Source organism: Salvelinus alpinus, chromosome 39 (assembly GCF_045679555.1).
Source record: "Salvelinus alpinus chromosome 39, SLU_Salpinus.1, whole genome shotgun sequence".
Lineage (NCBI taxonomy): Eukaryota > Metazoa > Chordata > Actinopteri > Salmoniformes > Salmonidae > Salvelinus > Salvelinus alpinus.
The window spans coordinates 1,211,062-1,233,352 of NC_092124.1; the positions used below are offsets into that span (position 1 = coordinate 1,211,062).

The 22,291-nt window shown below is 42.4% G+C and overlaps 2 protein-coding genes across 8 annotated transcripts in view; both read left to right on the plus strand.

Annotated features, from left to right (window-relative positions):
* LOC139566883 (meiotic nuclear division protein 1 homolog) overlaps window positions 1-8,041 on the plus strand; it is a 33,249-nt gene extending 25,208 nt beyond the window's left edge. The window contains exons 7-8 of the mRNA XM_071388224.1: window positions 5,079-5,123; window positions 6,169-8,041. Of these exons, the coding sequence (XP_071244325.1) occupies window positions 5,079-5,123; window positions 6,169-6,275 (152 nt within the window). The 3' untranslated portion in view covers window positions 6,276-8,041. The remainder of the gene's footprint in view (window positions 1-5,078; window positions 5,124-6,168) is intronic.
* Window positions 8,042-9,622: 1,581 nt separating this feature from the next.
* LOC139566939 (transmembrane protein 131-like) overlaps window positions 9,623-22,291 on the plus strand; it is a 124,186-nt gene continuing 111,517 nt past the window's right edge. For 5 of the 7 annotated variants that reach the window (XM_071388318.1, XM_071388320.1, XM_071388324.1 and 2 more), the window contains exons 1-2: window positions 9,623-9,865; window positions 10,741-10,811. In XM_071388318.1, the coding sequence (XP_071244419.1) occupies window positions 9,742-9,865; window positions 10,741-10,811 (195 nt within the window). In that variant the 5' untranslated portion in view covers window positions 9,623-9,741. The remainder of the gene's footprint in view (window positions 9,866-10,740; window positions 10,812-22,291) is intronic. The other 2 variants (XM_071388321.1, XM_071388322.1) reach the window with 1 other exon arrangement.

Consider the following 22,291-nt stretch of genomic DNA (forward strand, 5'->3'; position numbering starts at 1 on the left):
GAATCCCTTGTTGACGACTTCATGGATAAATACCTATTCCTCTCTGCTGTTTTATGATCACCAGGTCTGTTTCTCTTCTTAGACGGTCCTGTTTGCACTCCTCCCAGGATTTAGTATAAACACTACACTCACCGTCATGAGAGGTGGTAGAAACTGGAGCTTAAATATCTCCATCCCCGTTGAGAGTTTTGCTCTAGCACAGAGCCCGTCACTGGTCTTTCTCAGCAGCAGCAACGCTCGCCCCGAGAATCATTCCAGTATAGTGATCCCAGCCAGTAGAAGAATACACAACAACCCCAGACATACTGCAGCAGCGCTTTTTCACTGAGATCTCCAAAACGGGATGCTTATCTACTGGTTGGCTCCTTGCGGTGTGTCCCTCTGTCTCTGTGCTGGGGGTCAAGGCCTCTGAGGCTGCCTGCACTGCTGTAGGTATTGACAAGATGTTGCTGTAGATATTTACGCTCTGCCTCACCACTGTCTTTTGTTGTAATAAATACTCCTGACATCTCCATGTCATGATAAGAAATCCATACAAAACTATTAGGAAAACAAAACATTAACGGCACTCTACAGTTAAGAAGTGCAGCTGAGCCATAAATTGCTGGCATGGTTCCTACAGGCGAGTCTGCTTGGAGTTAGCCACTAGCGTGGATGCCCTCATATTTTGAGAAGCCAACTTGGAACTTTTGTGTATGGGTTGGCAACCATCTCACAGATCCAAAAGTGCAGTTCACTGCATTCTCCTCTCGGGTAGAAAAATGGGTCCATCACTCTGCAGTCTGCCCTGAAAACTCAGGTTCTCCCCTTGACCAGTACTCTGTAGACAGAGGTGTGTCATCCGCCCATGTTTATGATCATCAGGTCTGCTTTCCTCCCAGGATTTAGTCTCAGTAGAGATGAAGTACAAACTGGAGCTAAAATGTCTCCATCCCAGTTTCTCTAGCCCAGAGAACTTTTCTTGTAGACTGACAATCATTTTATTATAGTGGACACTCAGGCCTATGATCTCTGCCAGCAGGACAACAGCCCCAGACAGACTGCAGCAACTCTGTACGGTCTGGATTGCTGATCTTCTGCTCAGCTCCTTGGGGTGTTGCCCTTTGTCTTATTGCTGGGATCATGACACCTGAGGGTGCCTGCACTGCTGTAGACATTGACAAGATGCTTCTGTATATATTCATATTTACTCTCCTCTGCCTCACCCCTGTCAATGCTGTCTTTGTGGTCATAGATACTCTCAGACCTTTCCATCTCCATGTACTACCTATGGCCTTCCTATTCAACCAGAATGTCTTTACTGCTGTCTAATACATGTCTCTGCCATGTCTGTGACAGTTCTGTTTAGTTAGGGACTTTGTTAGGGACTTCCTGTCAAACCATGAAGAGAAAGGCTTCTATATGTGACTGGCTGCAGTGCGGTTATTTAAAGTTCAGGCGGCCAGATTGCTCCGTCAAAAAAGCATGAGTCGTGTCCCTTTTGGTTGAGTGGGCCTAGCAAATTCACATCATTGAAAATTATGGCAAAAAATAAACTAGTTCTGTACACACAGTGTAACTGCCGGAGTGAGACTAACTTATTTTATTAAAATGTTTATTTTGTCCTTTTATTTAACTAGGCAAGTCAGTTAAGAACAAATTCTTATTTTACAATGACGGCCTACCCAGTCCAAACCCTCCCCTAATCCGGACAACGCTGGGCCAATTGTGCGCCGCCCTTTGGGATTCCCGATCACGATCACGGCCGGTTGTGATACAGCCCGGGATCGAACCAGGGTCTGTAGTGACGCCTCTAGCACTGAGATGCAGTGCCTTAGACCGCTGCGCCACACGGGAGTCCAAAACTTCTATCCAGCATGTGGTTCTTCAATTGACCCAAAAATAAACCGTTACCTTTGCTGTCAAAGACAACATGACTCAGAAAAGCACTGTATGAGTTTTCTTTTATTATAATGAACAAAAAGGTAAACACAACATGTAAAGTGTTGGTCCCATGTTTCATGAGCTGAAATAAAAAATCCCAGACAAGCACAAAAAGCTGATTTCTCTCAAATTTTGTGCACAAATTTGTTTACATCCCTGTTAGTGAGCATTTCTCCTATGCCAAGATATTCCATCCACCTGACAGGTGTGGTATATCAAGAAGCTGATTAAACAGCATGATCACTACACAGGTGCACCTTGTGCTGGGGACAATAAAAGGCCACTCTAAAATGTGCAGTTTTGTCACACAACACAATGCCACAGATACCTCAAGTTGAGGGAGCGTGCAATTGGCATGCTGGCTGCAGGAATGACCACCAGAGCTGTTGCCAGATCATTTTGTTAATTTCTCTACCTGGTCTGCCTCCTCCAATGTCATTTTAGAGAATTTGGCAGTACGTCCAACCAGCCTCACAGCCGCAGACCACGTGTAACTACGCCATTCCAGGACCTTCACATGCGGCTTCTTCACCTGGGGGATTGTCTGAGACCAGCCACCCAGACAGTTGATGAAACTGTGGGTTTGCACAACTGAAGAATTTCTGCATAAAGTGTCAAATTGTCTTGGGAAGCTCACCTGCGTGCTTGTCGTCCTCACCAGGGTCTTGACCTGACTGCAATTTGGCGTCGTAACAGACATTAGTGGGCAAATGCTCACTGGCACGCTGAAGAAGTGTACTCTTCAGCGTTTTAACTTTACCGGGCAGATGGCAGACCGAGATCCTGAGGCCCATTGTTGTGCCATTCATCTGCCGCCATCACCTCATGTTTCAGCATGATAATGCCCCATGTTGCAAAGATCTGTACACAGTTCCTGGAAGCTGAAAATGTCCCAGTATTTCCATGGCCTGCATACTCACCAGACATGTCACCCATATGAGCATGTTTGGGATGCTCTGGATCGCAGTTCCCGCCAATATCCAGCAACTTCGCACAGCCATTGAAGGGCAGTGGCACAACATTCCACAGACCACAATCAACAGCCTGCTCAACTCTATGCGAAGGAGATGTCTTGTTGCATGAGGAAAATGGTGGTCACACCAGATACTGACTGGTTTTCTGATCCACACCCCTATATTTCAGTCAGTTTTTTTTAAGGTATCTGTGAACAACAGATGCATATCTGTATTCCCAAGCATGTGAAATCCATAGGTTAGAGCCTAATTTATTTATTTCAATTGTCTGATATAAACTGTAAGTCTATCTTTGAGATTGTTGCGTTTTATCTTTTTGTTCAGTGTAGGTGAAACTCCGAGCAGATTTACTTTAAAAGCCTGTGTCAGTCAACACTCATGTCCATTTCTAACCTGCATTTCAGTTCTTAAAGCTCAACTAGCTTCAGTAGTTTTTAATTGATTTTACACTGCTGCTTGTCTTAACTTGCCGTCCTTTTAGCAGCATCAGAGACATCAAGGATCGGTAAACAACTCCCTTCTAAAGCACAGCAACTCTTGTCGTTATTGCCAGGGACAACATTTACACACAGGCGCTATGGATATACTGTAAGTCCGCAATGGATGTTTAATCTTGGTTATAAAGTCAGGGTTTAGTGTTAAGACTGACATGAGTGCTTTGTTTGGTGTCTAAGAGCTATGATAGCGTGTTGCTTTGTAAAGAATAGAGTTCAGTTCAAGTTGGCCCTTGTCTTTCAGCTTCAATCGGATTGCTTAAGTAAAATGTAAAAAAGAAAATTATAGACCAGCATCAAATCTGTGTGGACATAAACCTTGACTTATGCTTACTTATACACTTGATCATTTTATGCTTTTACTTCTTTGCACATAACCTTTTCTTGAAAATTTTAGTTGCCAGTGAAATCCAGTTGAGCAAGCAAGAGGGGAAATGGAATTTGCAATTCAAAGTGCGTCCTCTGAAATGTCAAGTTTGTTCCCCAAAACCATTTTTTTTTTGTATCCTCTCTCTCTTACATGAGAATTACTTATTGTTACTCATTTGACCATTTCCCACACAGCCTTTGTGATTAAACCTGTGTAAGTACGTTGACTTGGACACAGTTACTGTTATGTATTCTTTGGTCTCAATGGGTTTGGTTAATTAGTTGTAGTTTAAGAGAGCGTAACGCTATAGCTCTATCCTTTTCCTGATTGAGCTGTATTGAGTTCTTCTTTGGGGACATAGGCCTGTGACAAAACAAAAAAGGCCACAAATGACATTAAATGATATTTATTTCAGATGACTCTGTTGCATTTGTTGCTACAGCAATAGCTACAAATCAAGTTAAACCCCTGCCTCTACTTGCTGATCCGAAGCAAGATTTCCTTTCATCTAATAACCACTCAGCATATCATCACCGGTGTCGAAAATCTGATCCAGCAACCGTTCCTTCGAGGGCATCTTTTCCCTGGAGACGGAGGTCTTACTTGGCTTCCAACGACGAATGCGGCTTTGGCCAAGCTTGCGTGGCCCAGCTCCTCCCTTGGCTGGCACTCCCGTGCCCCTCTGCCAAGAAATTGGAGACTCAGCGCTGCACTCTCCTCGGCGCTAGGTAGCATGTTACACTGACATAGCAGATTGACCTGCCATCTCCGCCACGGCTATTCACAAAGGGCTGTAATGGATGGCGCACATAGGGTAACTCTCACTTTGGAATTGAAAGTGGTTGGTGTGCGCTCAAAGTGATGGTTTGGCTTACAAAGCGGCGTCAGGGCTGGGGTGTCGGACTGTGGAAGGGATTTCTCTGGTCAGAGCATTGAACAAGAAACGCACTCCACAGCATAATGTACTGTCGAGGCAAAGGACTCGACGTAAAACTGGCACTGTAGTGGTTGTGTAGTAGTGTATAAACTTTACCTTTTTTGTTTCCTGTAGTCAAGTGATATGTACAAATGTTCTACTAAATGCATCAACTCTTTCTGCTGAAAGACGGAGGCTGGTTCTCAGACCCAGATTACTCCTGGACTAAAATGCATGCTCAAAGCCCTTTCCAGATACATTTGCCATTAAGTCCAGGAGTAGGCACTGGGTCAGGGATACCTACCCTCAATGTCTGATTTTGTTTTTGGTCTTTGTCTAACATTGCAGACAGTTTCATAAGTACAGTACCTATGTGTTAATGGTAGGTTTGTGTCTTGCAGGAAAGTCCAATGTCACAGCTAAAGAGGCAGTGTCCAGATGGACAGGTAAGTCAACTGAAAGACAAACCTGACACACACACACACACACGAACAGGCCGCCAGACCGTATGGACATTACACTGGGTTGCATGATTCAACGTGGTGTAGGGAAAGGCCCTACACACACTCACCATTACTGGCCAATTTCACACACACACACACACACACACACACACGTTTTCTTCCCCTGACCTTCTTTTGAGTCGTGTAGGAAAAGGCACATCCATTACAAAGTGGTATTTCTCTGGGAATCCACTTCTGTGATGACAAAGCTGAAAACACAGTACCTACTAACTAACTGCAGCCCTAAGCACTCCCCATTGTGGCCTGTGTCAACTCCCAGCATACCCTGCACAGGCTCCATGTGCACTACGTGACCCCTGGCAGTAACCTGGGGCGACCAGTGACCTCAGGGTGATTATGGTCGTGGGGAGGGACTACAGGGAGTTAGGGGCTACTAGGTGGAGTTTAGTGAGGAGCAGGGTTAGTATTTACACACCAGTTATCGTGTTGCAGTGGATAACTCGCCTTTAATTTACGGCCTTTCACACTGGGTGAACACACACAGGCTTTCCCTCTCACTATCACACATAGCCTTGCATGAGCGCACACACCCCAGGGATCACACCACCACCCACTCTGTAAATAGTGTCATTGCATGACGTTAGCGAGTGAATTTATCCGGCCTGGGTTTATTGTTAAGCCTGACAAGTCATTTAAAGGTGCAATTAGACCTATCCATTGATCCCAGGGAGTGAAAGTGCTCTGCTAACCTTCTCATAAAGGATCAACTTTTACTCACAACAAATCTCTATTTGGCAACATTGAAGTCACATTTAAACAATTCTGACGTAAGTTATTTTTGTTCTGTTTGATGAATAATGCGACTCATCGGAGTGAGAACACAACAATATGCAGTGATCCAATTGTTCTAATTTGACTTTTGTGAGTCAAATTAACTCATTTCAGTCAGTTTTGAATGAATGAGATCAGTAAGAAACATGAGTTGTTTAATAAAGTAGTTTTCTAATCATTGAATTTTTGTCTACAGATAACGTCTTTGCCATCAAGTCGTGGGCCAAGAGGAAGTTTGGTTTCGATGATGGACGCATCGATAAAGCCTTCGGGATACCTGAAGACTTTGATTACATGGACTGACTACACTATCTGTAATTTCTATTAATTGTTTTTGTTAATTGAGTGACAGCCATTGCACACGTTGCAACACAAGTCAGACATGTTACTTAAATCCACTCAGACAAGCCCCTCAAAACAGCCTTATGCTTTTCGTAGTTGACTTGGGGCAGCTGCCATTTTGACGCTCGCTCATGGCCCTCGCAGGTGCAAATGCTGCTTCTGTGGAACTTGAGAAGGCGCTGTGCTAACCTTTTGGCTGTTTCGTCCGTGGTGGGGGGGCCCTACATTTGGGACACCTGTTCGCATGAAAATCAAGAGCCCAGAGTCGTTCACGGAAATTAGTTGTGTTCAGTACTCTACACACAGAAAAAGAAGCGGCACATCAAACTCCCATGCGATGTTAAAAATCTGATCTTAACTGATTTAAACAGATGGAAATGAAAACAGCCACTCATGTTGTTTTTGCTCTCCCCCTCTCTCTTTTCGTAATTTACTTTGACAAAAGAAGCATCTGCCACTGTGGCACTAGGACTGACTGAATTTTCCTTATCTCCTGTTTAAATTAAGACGGAGAGGGTCGTTGTGGACAAAACGTGCTTGGTGATTGACAACGCAGTGGCGTGGAGAGCAATGCAAGGAGCACCGAAACACACACGGAAGCGCCACTGAAATATCGTTGAGGAGGCTTTACAGTGGGGATATGTTTAGAATTTAGAAGAGCCATACATTATAACTCCCTGTAAATGTGCTGTATAGTCTTGTGGCTCTGTAGCCTCGAGACTGAGCAGTTCAGGTTTTGTTGTTGGAAACATGATGGATGATTTGTTTGAATGGAGAGGTGAATGACCCGTTAACATTTCAAAGTCTTTATGTTATGTTTTCTTACTTAACTGTTGTTTTTCCACAGGCCTACATGTACCTTAATTGATTTCATATGCCTTGAATATCCAAGCAACAGGGTGAATGCATCACCTTTCATTTTCTGTCAGACCTGGAACGTGGCGAAAACCTCTCAAACATAAAGGGCAGCATTTTTCTGCTGTACGCCGGGATTTATTCCAACGTGGTAAGAGCAGAAGGGGTATTGTAGTCGTGATCGGTTCAGAATAATTTTTGTGCTTTTGCTGACTTTAAGTTTTGACTGTTTTTGTAAAACTGCACAAGCAATGGGTAGAATTGCTGTGCTCATGGAGTTGACTCCAGATGCCATTATACTACTAGGGGTGAAATGTCAACCCATTTGTTCAAAATGAAAGTATCCACACAGATCCTACCCATCTCTTCATGTTGCTCAAACTGTACATGGATTGACACTGCAATTATTTACTGCTGTATCCTTATGTATGTTGTTCAAAATGTTCAATGTATTCATAATTCCATGCTCCCATTAGAGCAGATTCAGCATTATTGTACATAGGGAAACGGGGCTGTCTAGTCAGTTGTAAAACTGAATGCATTCTTCTGAAAACTGTCTTCCGCATTTAACCAAATGCCTCTGAATCAGAGGCGTGTAGGGGGTGGCTTTATTGACATCCATGTAATCAGGGCCTGGGGAGCAGTTGTTGTGGGAGGTTAACTGCCGTGCTCGGGCAGAACGGTAGATTATTACCATGGCGGCTCTGAGATTTGATCCAACAACCTTTCGATTACCAGCCAGGCTCCTGCCACCGAGTAGGACCTGCTGCTACAAATATAGTAATACTATAATGAACAAAAATATAAACGCAACATGTAAAGTGTTACTTACATGAGCTAAAATAAAAGATCCCAGAAATTTTCCATACACATAAAAAGCTTATTTCCCTACAATTTTGTGCATAAATTTGTTTACATTTCTCCTTTGCCAAGATAATCCATCCACCTGACAGGTGTGGCATATCAAGAAGCTGATTAAACAGCATGATCATTGCAAAAGTACACCTTGTGCTGGGGACAATAAAAGGCCACTAAAATGTGTAGTTTTGTCACACAACACAATGCCACAGATGTCTCATGTTTTGAGGGAGCGTGCAATTGGCATGCTGACTGCGAGAATGTCCACCAGAGATGTTGCCAGTGAATTTAATGTTCATTTCTCTACCATAAGCTGCCTCCAATGTCGCTTTAGATAATTTGGTAGTACGTCCAACCGACCTCACAACCGCAGACCACGTGTAACCACGCCAGCCCAGGACCTCCACCTGCGGGATCGTCTGAGACCAGCCAACCGGACAATTGATGAAACAGGAGTATTTCTGTATGTAATAAAGCCCTTTTGTGGGGAAAAACTAATTATGTTTGGGTGGGCCTATGCCCTCCTAAGCCCCCCCCCATTGCTGCACACCTGCCCAGTCATGTGAAATCCATAGATTAGGTCCTAATGACAATTTCAATTGACTGTTTCCTTAAATGAACTAGCTCAGTAAAATTGTTGCATGTTGAATTTATTTTTGTTCAGTATACTTTACCTGAACCCTCTGCCCACTACAGTGTGCAGATATTATTTCCAGCATAACATACCTAGTCTAAACATGCTTGGCCTAAACGTTTGAACAATGACACCCACCACGGAGTATGTGTGATATTTGTGTCTGACCCTGCTTAGCCTGTCCATTCTGATTCATGAGGTTGACCCGAATGTGCCAACTTTGAAGTCTGCACCAAAAAAAACTGTTCACCCTTGAGCAGTTGTGTCCAAAGTGTACTTAATTTAGATATAGGCTATTGACTTTTATGTACGCCACTAATTGTCTACCAACCACTGTTGCTAACCTAACACTGGCACATGACCTGTTTCTGTTACCTGTTACCAATGACTGTTACCAATGACCTTTATAACTCTTGTTATAAAGCTAGTATTAGATAAAGTGCAAGAAATGTGCTTTATGTGAAAGGGTTCTCATGGCATAATTTGAGTTTGCAGGAAATTCAGATGTTCTAGCACTATGAATATGGCAGTTTGATTATTCTATATGGGAACCACGTGATGGAATCTCTCTTAACCTTTGGAGTGATGATGTTATTGACTTTGTTCATGATCTTTTGATTGGCACAATGTTTTTCAACCTCAGTAGTAGTGGGGTAGTATAGGCAATTGATAAACAATGGGTCCACAAGCACATCATCAGAACCTAGATTTGCTTTGGTTGACCGCATGACAGTTGTTTGCCAGCGGGGGGAAAAACGAAATAGAATGTTTCGCATAAACTTTGTTCTCTGCCAGATTTACTTGCGCATTGGACTGGCCACGCAATATTCCCATCAATTTAATAATTTGGTGCGTTTAGTTTGTCATGTTCTGGTCAGCCTCATTGTGCCAAAATCAGCCAACGCAGGCAGATGAATGCAACCGCTTGGCTGTAGTCGGCGCATAATTTCCACACACACAGCGAGAAAGAGGGCGAGGGTTGAGGAACAGAACAGAGTGGGAGGGTTTGCGAGACGGGGGAGCGAGAGAAAGAGAAAGCCAAGCGTAGCACAAGGCAGGCTGCTAGATGAACAGGGCAGCATGGCGGGGGTACGGGAGTTCCATCAAGGCAGCCGCTGTCACAGAACAACGTGGATTAATATTATACTCGGAATTCTACAGCTACTTTTGCCCTGCGTACAGCATGGAGGGGCTCAATTACAAGGTCTGGAGAAGTACATTTCTCTTCAATAATTAAACACCCATTGCGAAAATGTCGGCGAGAACTGCCAGTAACGTTACTGAGTTGACAGTGAAGACAAGTCGCTATGCGAAAACGGGAATGCTACTGCAACCATCGTATTGTAGATTAAAAACGATAGTGTCAAATATGTTGATGTATGCAGACATGTAGCTAACGTTATTTACTTATAAGGGCTAAGACTATTTTATTTAGTATTTCTTTAAAAAAAAATCAGTGGCCAGTTTCCTGTGCTGGTTCATGCAAGCTATAACGTTATTTCAGTGAAGTGTCGCGTTTACAGTAGCTAGCTAACTTAGCTACAAGGGAACTTCGTTTAATTATAGTTAGCTAGCCAAATGCCATTGTTTTGACTTTTTAAATGTTTCAATTTTTTTGATTATGTTATACATGTATAGCTCGGCTTTTATAAACGTTAAAGCTATGTGTTTACAAGCTAACCTAAAACCAAGCTAGCCAGTTAATAATAACAATAATAATTTGGCGGGTGCTTATTGGCCTATTTAACACATGTACAAGTGTGTATTAATACGCATGTGTGAATTGAAAATGTGATTTCTTGCATATCCCAACTCTCCCTGAGACACACTCGGGGAGTGGGATCACGGACAGTTGAATACACGCCTTTGTCAGTCAAGCATTTGCACAAGTTTATGCTAAACGTTGACAAACAACCGTTTGCGCTGTCCACGCTCCATGGTTATACACTGGGTAGAGCATTTTATCTAGACAGTATTTCTTTAACCGCTATCTGATGTGTTTGACAGCGAGTTTCTTGTTCTTGTTTCTTCAAGCTTTTCATTGTTTACCTATTTTCCCCTCTCTTCCCTCCCACCAAGCCCTGAGTCAAATGTCCAGCGTGGTCGAGGTTTGGCAAGCTGAGGATGCTGACCCAGTAGTCCCAACTCAGGTAAATGCAGTACCCAATTTATTGAGCTGGTATAAACCTTAGTTGCAGATTACATAAAGACAGTCAGCCATTTACACTACAGTTCAAAAGTTTGGGGTCACTTAGAAATGTCCTTGTTTTTGAAAGAAAATCACATTTTTGTCCATTAAAATAACATCAAATTAATCAGAAATACAGTGTAGACATTGCTAATGTTGTAAATGACAAATGTTGCTGGAAACAGCTGACTTTTAATGGAATATCTACAGAGGCCCATTATCAGCAACCATCACTCCTGTGCAAAACACCAGTCTCAACTTCAACAGTGAAGAGGCGACTCCGGGATGCTTGCCTTCTAGGCAGAGTTCCTCTGTCCAGTGTCTGTGTTCTTTTGCCCATCTTAATCTTTTATTTTTTATTGGTCAGTCTGAGGTATGGCTTTTTCTTTGCAACTCTGCCTAGAAGGCCAGCATCCCGGAGTCGCCTCTTCACTGTTGACGTTGAGACTGGTGTTTTGCGGGTACTATTTAATGAACCTGCCAGTTGAGTACTTGTTTGTTTCTCAAACTAGACACTAATGTACTTGTCCTCTTGCTCAGTTGTGCACAGGGGCCTCCCACTCTTTCTATTCTGGTTAGAGCCAGTTTGCGCTGTTCTGTGAAGGGAGTAGTACACAGCGTTGCATGAGATCTTCAGTTTCCTGTCAATTTCTCACATGGAATAGCCTTAATTTCTCAGAACAAGAATAGACTGACGAGTTTCTGAAAAAAAATCTGTTTTTGGCCATTTTGAGCCTGTAATCGAACCCACATGCTGATGCTCCAGATACTCAACTAGTCTAAAGAAGGCCAGTTTTATTGCTTCTTTAATCAGGACAATTGTTTTCAGCTGTGCTAACATAATTGCAAAAGGGTTTTCTAATGAGCAATTCGCCTTTTAAAATGATTAACTTGGATTCGCTAACACAACGTGCCATTGGAACACAGGAGTGATGGTTGCTGATAAAGGGCCTATGTAGATATTCCATAAAAATTCAGCCGTTTACAGCTACAATAGTCACTTACTATTGTAGCTTACTAACATTAACAAAGTCTACACTGTATTTCTGATCAATTTGATGTTATTTTAATGGACAAAAAATGTGCTTTTCTTTCAAAAACAAGGACATTTCTTAGTGACACCAAACTTTTTAACAGTAGTGTATATTTCTTCACACAAAGCCTACCACCTCACACGTGCATGGGTATATCACCCCGTTGTTTAGCTCCGGTTTGGACGTGCCTTGGAGCGCAATCATATCAAGGAGATTAGTTTGCTACTGCTACATTGTATCACTGTTGTGTATTCTCTAATTCGTCAAACTGTTCATTGTTGTTATATTTTGCGAAGTCAGCTAAACGTGTTTCTGTTTGAAAAGTGAGGATTTATGGTTGAAGCGAGGAGTCCAAATGGAGGAGGGAAGAACTTGCCAAGGATACCTGGCGTGTGGCCTGCCCTGTTACTTGTCTGAAGTGTGCAATAAGAGTGTGTCCATGAACAGCATAACAAAGCCCTGTCTGAAATATCTACATTTCATACATATCTAACAGATTTTATTTCGCGGAATAGAAGAGCCTTACCGTGAAATGCTTGGTTAAGGGCGTATGTGACAAATAAAGTATGATTTAATTTGAACTCCATCTCATATCTAACATTTACTATGCTACAGAGAAAATAACCTAGCTATTCAAATCAATGAAGTTGGCTAAATAGATGCAAATATGATTTAATTCGCCTGCATTACTGGCACTATGATACAAGAGTTTCATGATGACACCTCAGAAACGTCCCGAATTTCAAGTAATGAGTTGTGTCAGTGCTGCGGTGTGCCTTGCATTTTGGCGAAGTATGCCGCAGCTGTTATGTTTGACTCGTTATGTAATCCAGGACAACACTACAGTTTTAGTTTTACTGATTATCAGTGAAGCCACGGCAGACTGTCACGTTAATACCTGCAGACAGCAGAGGCTTCTTTTAATTGAACCTAGGATAAAATCTATTTGAAAAGCTTTCAAATGCCTGGTCACTTAGGTTGTGTAAACCTTTTGACAGTTGGCGCAGAACTGAAACATGCTTTCAATTGTTTGATGGGAAGTAGAATTTGCCTAGTTCCATTTTTATGTAGAAATGGTGCCCATTTCCTAACCTTACCCTGACATATAATATCACTTAAGTTGGACCAGTTTTTTTGGGGGGGGTTGTATTCCCACCAAAAAAAGGATGTGTACTGGGCATCACACTTTAGTTAGGTTTACATCTGCTCAGTGCAAAGGGGAACCAAGGTAATCCTGTCAGGGTTGCAAATTATTGGGACCTGTTGATAGCAAGTTAAAGTTGCTGACCGAATGCTGAAATTGTTTACATTCCTCTGTATTTGTCAGGCTCAGGTAGGCAGGGCTGTGCTGTGAATGGACTAGCTGTGTCTCAGGTTTATGTGAAATGTTTGCGTTGATTTCTTACGTAATCTGCCTGCACTTGGCTGTGTTCAGTAGGTTCACACCTAAGCAAAACGTTTCTTATTAAATAAGTCCAGGTAGTCCTTCCCTATTTCAGTTTATTTTCTTCCGTTTGGTGCCTAATGTACACAGTCCAGGTTTAAGTTTGTTGTTGTTGGGTAGAAGTTAGCAGCTCACTGAGATGATTCGGTGCAAAGATATCCCGGCTTGTTTTAGCCACGCCACCCAAAAACACTCCCTCTGTTAACCATAACTGGTTGATCTTGGCGTCGACAATTACAATGGAATAGTAAAATATATTTTTTTTATCAGGATGGTTGTTCAACCAATTCGGTGCATTTTGAGGAGTGCAACTTGGTCCCCAAAAAAATGATTTCACATAATTCTAACATTCTGTCATAAAGAGCACATGTTCAACTTAATTTACACGTTTTCCCATCTCAAGAGGTTAACTAAATGACTATAGTCAGTGCCTGTTATGTGCCAAATAAAGTAACATGGTTGACTGTAACAGGGTTGATGATTTCATCTTAAATCAGCCAGAAATCCCCTTGTGATGGGGAATGGAAGCGTGTTGTGTGCAACAGAGAGTGGCAATTTAATGCAAGCTTCAAACATTTTTAATTGTTAAAATAATTCTAGCCTCTATGGGTATCAGGGTTGACGTGTTATGCTCGACACGCTCAGTTTTCCACCAGAAAATGGCCAAAAAGAGTAGAAACAGCTTAACTGTTAAACATTATACTTTTTTAAATTATTTTTTTATTTTCCAATAAAAAAGACATTGACATTCATTGTATTGTTGAATGGGATGGCACATTTTAGAAGACAAAACAAAACTTAACTCACACATAAAAAATAAAACTTATGTGCTGCACTCCAATCAAAAATAAATATTGAGTCGAGTGCAGCACAGAGTAGCAGCAGATTATCAACCCAGTTATGAAGCAGGACTAGACCATTTATCCAGTATCGGCTGCCATATTTTGTAAAACATTGGACTTCTATTGAAGGTATTGCATCGAATCTTTTCCATATGCATTACAATCCCTAAATCCCGTAACCACATTTCAAAGGTAGGTATAGTCTCCAATTTCCAAAATTGCAATATGAGCCTTTTGGCTAATAGAGTACAAAGAGAGACAGCCTTCCCTTCCTGGTTATTCTCATCAACTGAGCGATCAATGGGTCTGGGGCTATAACTCTATCAAAGGCTTTAGATAAGTAATCAAAAATGAGAGCCCAGTAAGCATGTAATTTAGGACATTCCAAAATAAGTGGGTCAACGTCCCCTCATCCTGCTTGCACCTCTCACACAGTGGTGAGGTGTCCAGGAATATTTTATGCAGTTTGTTTTGAGTAATGTAACCTGTGTATCACCTTAAACTGTACAAGGTTGTGTCTGGCATTCACTGAACTGTGGTTTATAATCATGAGAGCTTCTACCCAGTCCTCATCTGAAATTTCTGAACTAAGTTCCTGCTCCCAAGTCCTTTTAACAGTGTCTGTAGATACCTCTATGTGGGCCTGTAGCACATCATACAGTCTAGAGACCGGCCCTTTTGAATGGGGTTTGACAAGGATCAGGCTATCTAATTTAGGATTCTTTGTCTTAATGCCATACTGTGGGATATGTGTCCTTAAGTATTTCCTGATTTGGAGGTATCAGATTTTTTTTTTTTGGCATGTTAAACTTATTACACTGTAATTGTTGAAATGAAGCTAACTGACCATCAATGTATAATTGTTGTGAGCCCCTTCTCCCTCCACTGTGAAAACACACCAGGTCTACTCTGTGCCCGGTCACTATGTGGCATTTCTTATTTTAGAGCAAATTGTTGCTATCATACCAAACTCAAAAGAAAAACGTCCCTCCGTGCAGGAGCTTCTCATGCCACCTGTATTAAAAGTGATCATAAAACAGACCCCCCCCCCCCCCCCCTCCTGTCCCATTACTGAGTGACTTGCCCAAACGAAGCACTCCTTGACTAACACACAAACCGTAGTTCCGTCTTCATGTCTAGGCACCCTAACTCGTCATCTATAGATGCTCCGCATATAAACAAATACTATATAACACTTAACTCTCACGTTAGGGGGTGAGTGGCGCTAAAACACGATAGGCTAAACAATGCTATATAAGCAATAACATCATTATAAGTCCCAATTTCTGATCGAAAAGACATAGGCAGGAAATTCAAACACATTCCTGGCCTATATTTGGCCACTTAGCCGGTTGACACAGCAGTTCTGTATCCTCAGCCAGGGAGCATGCTTGACAAGAACAGGTCGGCCTCTTTTGGGTTGTTAAACGTACGTGTTGATCCTATCGACTGTCACCTTAAACCGGGCTGGGAAGAGGAATCCATATCGGATGTTGTCCACCCTCGACCCTGCATTTCTTGCGCAACTCATCATACTCTTTCCGTTGGTTACTCACCTCCAAAGGAAGATCTGAGTAGAAAGACAACCTGGTAGTTGTAGTTAAGGGGGAACTTTTGACTGTCGAGCTTGAGGATGAGATCCCTGGTCTGGGGATAGTGCAGCCGTGCGATGAATGGCCTTGGTGGCGCACCCTTGGCTGGTTTCGTTGCCAGTGATCTAGTCATTTTTGAATGGTGTGCACTGTTTATTTATGTCCTGTAGCCTGGCCTCGTGATCGACTGTCTGCTCGATCTCATGCACCCTGCCCTTAGTTGTCTTCACAGTTAAAGTCCAAATACTCTTTGAGATGTCAGCCAACCTTGTGCCCACCTTCTTGCTTAGTGAGTTTATAGCAGCCAGTAGGTTGGAGTAGGTTCTATGGGGAGCTCTTGGGAGCTAGCATCTTCAGCTAACTCCTCGTGGGTTGGCGATGTTGAAATTGGTTCGTTGTTTGTCTCATCTAAATTATCTTGTTTAGCGCCCCCTTTTTTGGTGCCTTTTCGCTTTGTCATAGTGTCAGACAATGTTTGAAGTTATAGGTGGCGAGAGGTTAAGATAAATATAGCACGCTCTCTAGCGCCCCCCGCTCAGTTTCTGTTTTTACTCTTTGATTTGACTATTAATGTTCAATGTTTTATTTATTTTTTAAAGGAATTAGTTTCACCATATTAAAAAGAGTTAATGTCACGTAAAAGGGTTGACCATAAAATTAGGGACAAACGTAAATGAATCACTAATCAAATTAAGTAAATAATAATCTTCAGAAAGGACCTTGTCAAAGCAACAAAATAACTAAGGCTTTACAATGATGGTAAAAACTTGGCGAAATGTTGGGGTTAAGTGGGTTAAAATCTTCTTCTTAGAAGTCAGTGTATTTATTAAGGATCCCCATCTACTGCTGCCAAGGGGGTCCAGCAATGTTATGGCAGTTATATAAAATTAAGTGTTTGGAGGATATTGGAGGATATTGGCACGGGTGTTAGTCCCGAGAAGGAAGTATTCAGAACCCTTGACTTTTTCAAAATTTTGTTACGTTACAGCCTTATTCTAAAATGGATTAAGTCGTTTTCCCTCATCAATCTAAAAAAACGGAAATATCTCATTTACATAAGTATTCACACCCTTTATTCAGTACTTTGTTGATGTACACTACCATTCAAAAGTTTGGGGTCACTTAGAAATGTCCTTTTTTTTTTTATAAAGCAATTTATTTTGTCCATTAAAATAACATCAAATTGATCAGAAATACAGTGTAGACATTGTTAATGTTGTAAATGACTATTGTAGCTGGAAACGGCAGATTTCATGGAATATCTACATAGGCGTACAGAGGCCCATTATCAGCAACCATCACTTCTGTGTTCCAATGGCACGTTGTGTTAGCTAATCCACGTTTATCATTTTAAAAGGCTAACTGATCATTAGAAAACCCTTTTGCAATTCTGTTAGCACAGCTGAAAACAGTTGTACTGATTTAAAGAAGCAATAAAACTGGCCTACTTTAGACTAGTTGAGTATCTGGAGCATCAGCATTTGTGGGTTCGATTACAGGCTCAAAATGGCTAGAAACAAAGACCTTTCTTCTGAAACTCGTCAGTCTATTCTTGTTCTGAGAAATTAAGGCTATTCCATGTGAGAAATTGCCAAGAAACTGAAGATCTCGACCAAAACTGTGTACTACTCCCTTCACAGAACAGCGCAAACTGGCTCTAACCAGAATAGAAAGAGGAGTGGGAGGCCCCGGTGCACAACTGAGCAAGAGGACAAGTACATTAGTGTTTAGTTTGAGAAACAGACGCATGACAAGTCCTCAACTGGCAGGTTCATTAAATAGTACTCGCAAAAGACCAGTCTCAACGTCAACGGTGAAGAAGCGACTCTGGGATGCTGGCCTTCTAGGCAGAGTTGCAAAGAAAAAGCCATATTTCAGACTGGCCAATAAAAAGAAAAGATGGGCAAAAGAACCGAGACACTGGACAGAGGAAGATTGAAAGAAAGTGTTATGGACAGACGAATTGAAGTTTGAGGTGTTCAGATCACAAAGAAGAACATTGTTGGGACGCAGAAAAAATGAAAAGATGCTGGAGGAGTGCTTGACGCCATCTGTCAAGCATGGTGGAGGCAATGTAATGGTCTGGGGATGTTTTGGTGTTGGTAAAGTGGGAGATTTGTACAAGGTAAAAGGGATCTTAAAGAAGGAAGGCTATCATTCCATTTTCCAACGCCATACCATACCCTGTGGACGGCGCTTAATTGGAGCCAATTTCCTCCTACAACAGGACAATGACCCAAAGCACAGCTCCAAAGTATGCAAGAACTATTTAGGGAAGAAGCAGTCAGCTGGTATTCTGTCTATAATGGAGTGGCCAGCAGAGTCACCGGATCTCAACCCTATTGCGCTGTTGTGGGAGCAGCTTGACCGTATGGTATGTAAGAAGTGCCCATCAAGCCAATACAGCTTGTGGGAGGTGCTTCAGGAAGCATGGGGTGACATGTCTTCAGATTGCCTCAATAAATTGACAACTAGAATGCCAAAGGTCTGCAAGGCTGTAATTGCTGCAAATGGAGGATTCTTTGACGAAAGTAAAGTTTGAAGTACTCAATCATTTCAATAAAAAATTATTTATAACCTTGTCAACGTCTTGACTATATTTCCTATTCATTTTGCAACTAATTTCATGTACGTTTTCATGGAAAACAAGGACATTTCTAAGTGACCCCAAACTTTTGAAAGGTAGTGTACCTTTTGGCAGTGACTACAGCCTCAAGTCTTCTTGGGTATGACACTACAAGCTTGGCACACCTGTATTTGGGGAGTTTTTCCCCATTCTTCTCTGCAGATCCTCTCAAGCTCTCAGGTTGGACGGGGACCTGCACAGGTCTCTCCAGATATGTTAGATCGAGTTCAAGTCCGGGCTCTGGCTGGGCCACTCAAGGACATTCAGAGACTTGTCCAGAAGCCACTCCTGCGTTGTCTTGGTTGTGTGCTTAGGGTCATTGTCCAGTTGGAAGGTGAACCTTCATCCCAGTCTGAGGTCCTGAGCACTCTGGAGCAGGTTTTTATCAAGGATCTTTCTGTACTTTGCTCCATTCAACTTTCCCTCTCCTGACTCCTGACTCTCCCAGTCGCTGAAAAACATCCAAACAGCATGATGCTACCGCCACCATGCTTCACTGTAGGGATGGTGCTAGGTTTCCTGTAGATGTGACACTTGTCATTCAGGCGAAAGAGTTCAATAGTTTCATCAGACCAGAGAATCTTGTTTAGTCCTTTAGGTGCCTTTTAGCAAACTCCAAGTGGGCTGTCATGTGCCTTTTACTGAGGAGTGGCTTCCAACTGGCCACTCTACCATAAAGGCCTGATTGGTGGAGTGCTGCAGAGATAGTTGTCCTTCTGGAAGATTCTCCCATCTTTACAGAGGAACTCTGGAGTTCTGTCAGTGACCATCGGGTTCTTGGTCACCTCCCTGACCAAGGCCCTTTTCCCCCGATTGCTCAGTTTGGCCAGACGGTCAGCTCTAGGAAGAGTCTTGGTGGTTCCAAACTTCTTCCATTTAAGAATGATGGATGCCACTGTGTTCTTGGGGACCTTCAATGCTGCAGAAATGTTTTGGTACCCTTCCCCAGATCTGTGCCTCGACACAATTATGTCTCGGAGCTCTACAGACAATTCCTTCGACTTCATTGCTTGGTTTTTGCTCTGACATGCATTGTGAACTTTGGGACCTTACATAGACAGGTGTGTTTCTTTCCAAATTATGTCTAATGAATTGAATTTACCACATGTGGACTCCAATTTGTATAAAGATCTCAAGGATGATCAATGGAAACAGGATGCACCTGAGCTTAATTTTGGAGACTCATAGCAAAGTGTCTGAATACTAATCTAAATAAGGTTTCTATTTTTTTTATTTGTAATAAATTTGCGAACATTTCTAAACCTGTTTTCGCTTTGTCATTATGGATGGGGTATTGTGTGTAGATTGAGGGGAGGGGAAAAGTATTTAATCCATTTGAGAATAAGGCTAATGTAACAAAATGTGGGAGAAGTCGAGGGGTCTTAGTAGTTTCCGAGTGCACTGTACAGTGGGGAGAACAAGTATTTGATACACTGATGATTTTGCAGGTTTTCCTACTTACAAAGCATGTAGAGGTCTGTAATTTTTATCATATGTACACTTCAACTGTGAGAGACGGAATCTAAAACAAAAATCCAGAAAATCACATTGTATGATTTTTAAGTAATTAATTTGCATTTTATTGCATGACATAAGTATTTGATATATCAGAAAAGCAGAACTTAATATTTGGTACAGAAACCTTAGTTTGCAATTACAGAGATCATACGTTTCCTGTAGTTCTTGACCAGGTTTGCACACACTGCAGCAGGGATTTTGGCCCACTCCTCCATACAGACCTTCTCCAGATCCTTCAGGTTTCGGGGCTGTCGCTGGGCAATACGGACTTTCGGCTCCCTCCAAAGATTTTCTATTGGGTTCAGGTCTGGAGACTGGCTAGGCCACTCCAGGACCTTGAGATGCTTCTTACGGAGCCACTCCTTAGTTGCCCTGGCTGTGTGTTTCGGGTCGTTGTCATGCTGGAAGACCCAGCCACGACCCATCTTCAATGCTCTTACTGAGGGAAGGAGGTTGTTGGTGTAGATCTCGCGATACATGGCCCCATCCATCCTCCCCTCAATACGGTGCAGTCGTCCTGTCCCCTTTGCAGAAAAGCATCCCCAAAGAATGATGTTTCCACCTCCATGCTTCACGGTTGGGATGGTGTTCTTGGGGTTGTACTCATCCTTCTATTCCTCCAAACACGGCGAGTGGAGTTTAGAGCAAAAAGCTCTATTTTTGTCTCATCAGACCACATGACCTTCTCCCATTCCTCCTCTGGATCATCCAGATGGTCATTGGCAAACTTCAGACGGGCCTGGACATGCGCTGGCTTGAGCAGGGGGACCTTGCGTGCGCTGCAGGATTTTAATCCATGACGGCGTAGTGTGTTACTAATCGTTTTCTTTGAGACTGTGGTCCCAGCTCTCTTCAGGTCATTGACCAGGTCCTGCCGTGTAGTTCTGGGCTGATCCCTCACATTCCTCATGATCATTGATGCCCCACGAGGTGAGATCTTGCATGGAGCCCCAGACCGAGGGTGATTGACCGTCATCTTGAACTTCTTCCATTTTCTAATAATTGTGCCAACAGTTGTTGCCTTCTCATCAAGCTGCTTGCCTATTGTCCTGTAGCCCATCCCAGCCTTGTACAGGTCTACAATTTATCCCTGATGTCCTTACACAGCTCTCTGGTCTTGGCCATTGTGGAGAGGTTGGAGTCTGTTTGATTGAGTGTGTGGACAGGTGTCTTTTATACAGGTAACGAGTTCAAACAGGTGCAGTTAATACAGGTAATGAGTGGAGAACAGGAGGGCTTCTTAAAGAAAAACTAACAGGTCTGTGAGAGCCGGAATTCTTACTGGTTGGTAGGTGATCAAATACTTATGTCATGCAATAAAATGCAAATTAATTACTTAAAAATCATACAATGTGATTTTCTGGACTTTTGTTTTAGATTCCGTCTCTCACAGTTGAAGTGTACCTATGATAAAAATTACAGACCTCTACATGCTTTGTAAGTAGGAAAACCTGCAAAATCGGCAGTGTATCAAATACTTGTTCTCCCCACTGTATATCCTCCAAACACCGGCTTCGAGGGCATTATCACTTTCATACAATGGGTTACCAACATATTCAAATAATGATTGACTTGTTAATTAAAATATTATTTTGATGAATTTATTCATACTTCTTCCTTCCACAACATATAGTCCCGACACACAAATCTAGGGATGCTACACAACCCGGCTGGTTGTTCGTTCGATCGTTTCGGTTGCTAGAGATGCGACCCAGTCAATCGTTCTAAATGTTCCATTGCCGTACTGGCTGGCAACATTCTTATCCCTTGCTTGCTAGCTAGCCAACTTCTGCTAATTTAGTCACGTCAAACAATTCAGGCAGAATAACAACAGTAGCTGCATTTGTTTAACCTCTTAGATGTAAAGGTCCCATATTTGGGAGCCTATTATTCAGTTCAGTCTGGTATGAGAACGGTAGCCCCTATCTGCAAAAGCACGGTGTCTGCAGAAAGCTGAGTATCTTGGCTATTGATTGGTGCCTTCAAAATCTTTGGTGCGACTTACAACCATATATGGGCATACTAATATGTAAGGGCAGGCCGAGCCAATTACATTATTTAAAGATGGCTGCTACTTACATTCTGGTTAGGTTATGAAGCATAAACAAGGAATACGTTGATACACACCAAAGCCGGGACTCCACAAATCATGAGGATACATTATTTGTCTGCCTGTGACCTACCATTATTGATTACCGGCGCCGAGAGTCAAAATGTTTATTTTACACAACGTTTACAGCAAACATCATCTTACAAGGTAAGCTTCGATTTGGTCTGTGTTTTAGCTATAGCTTCTTGGGGGTATCAAGTTAATACTTAGGTTGGTAGGAACAAATCTAGCCTATTGCCAATGTTATCTGATTATGTATGACTTAATGGCAAAATC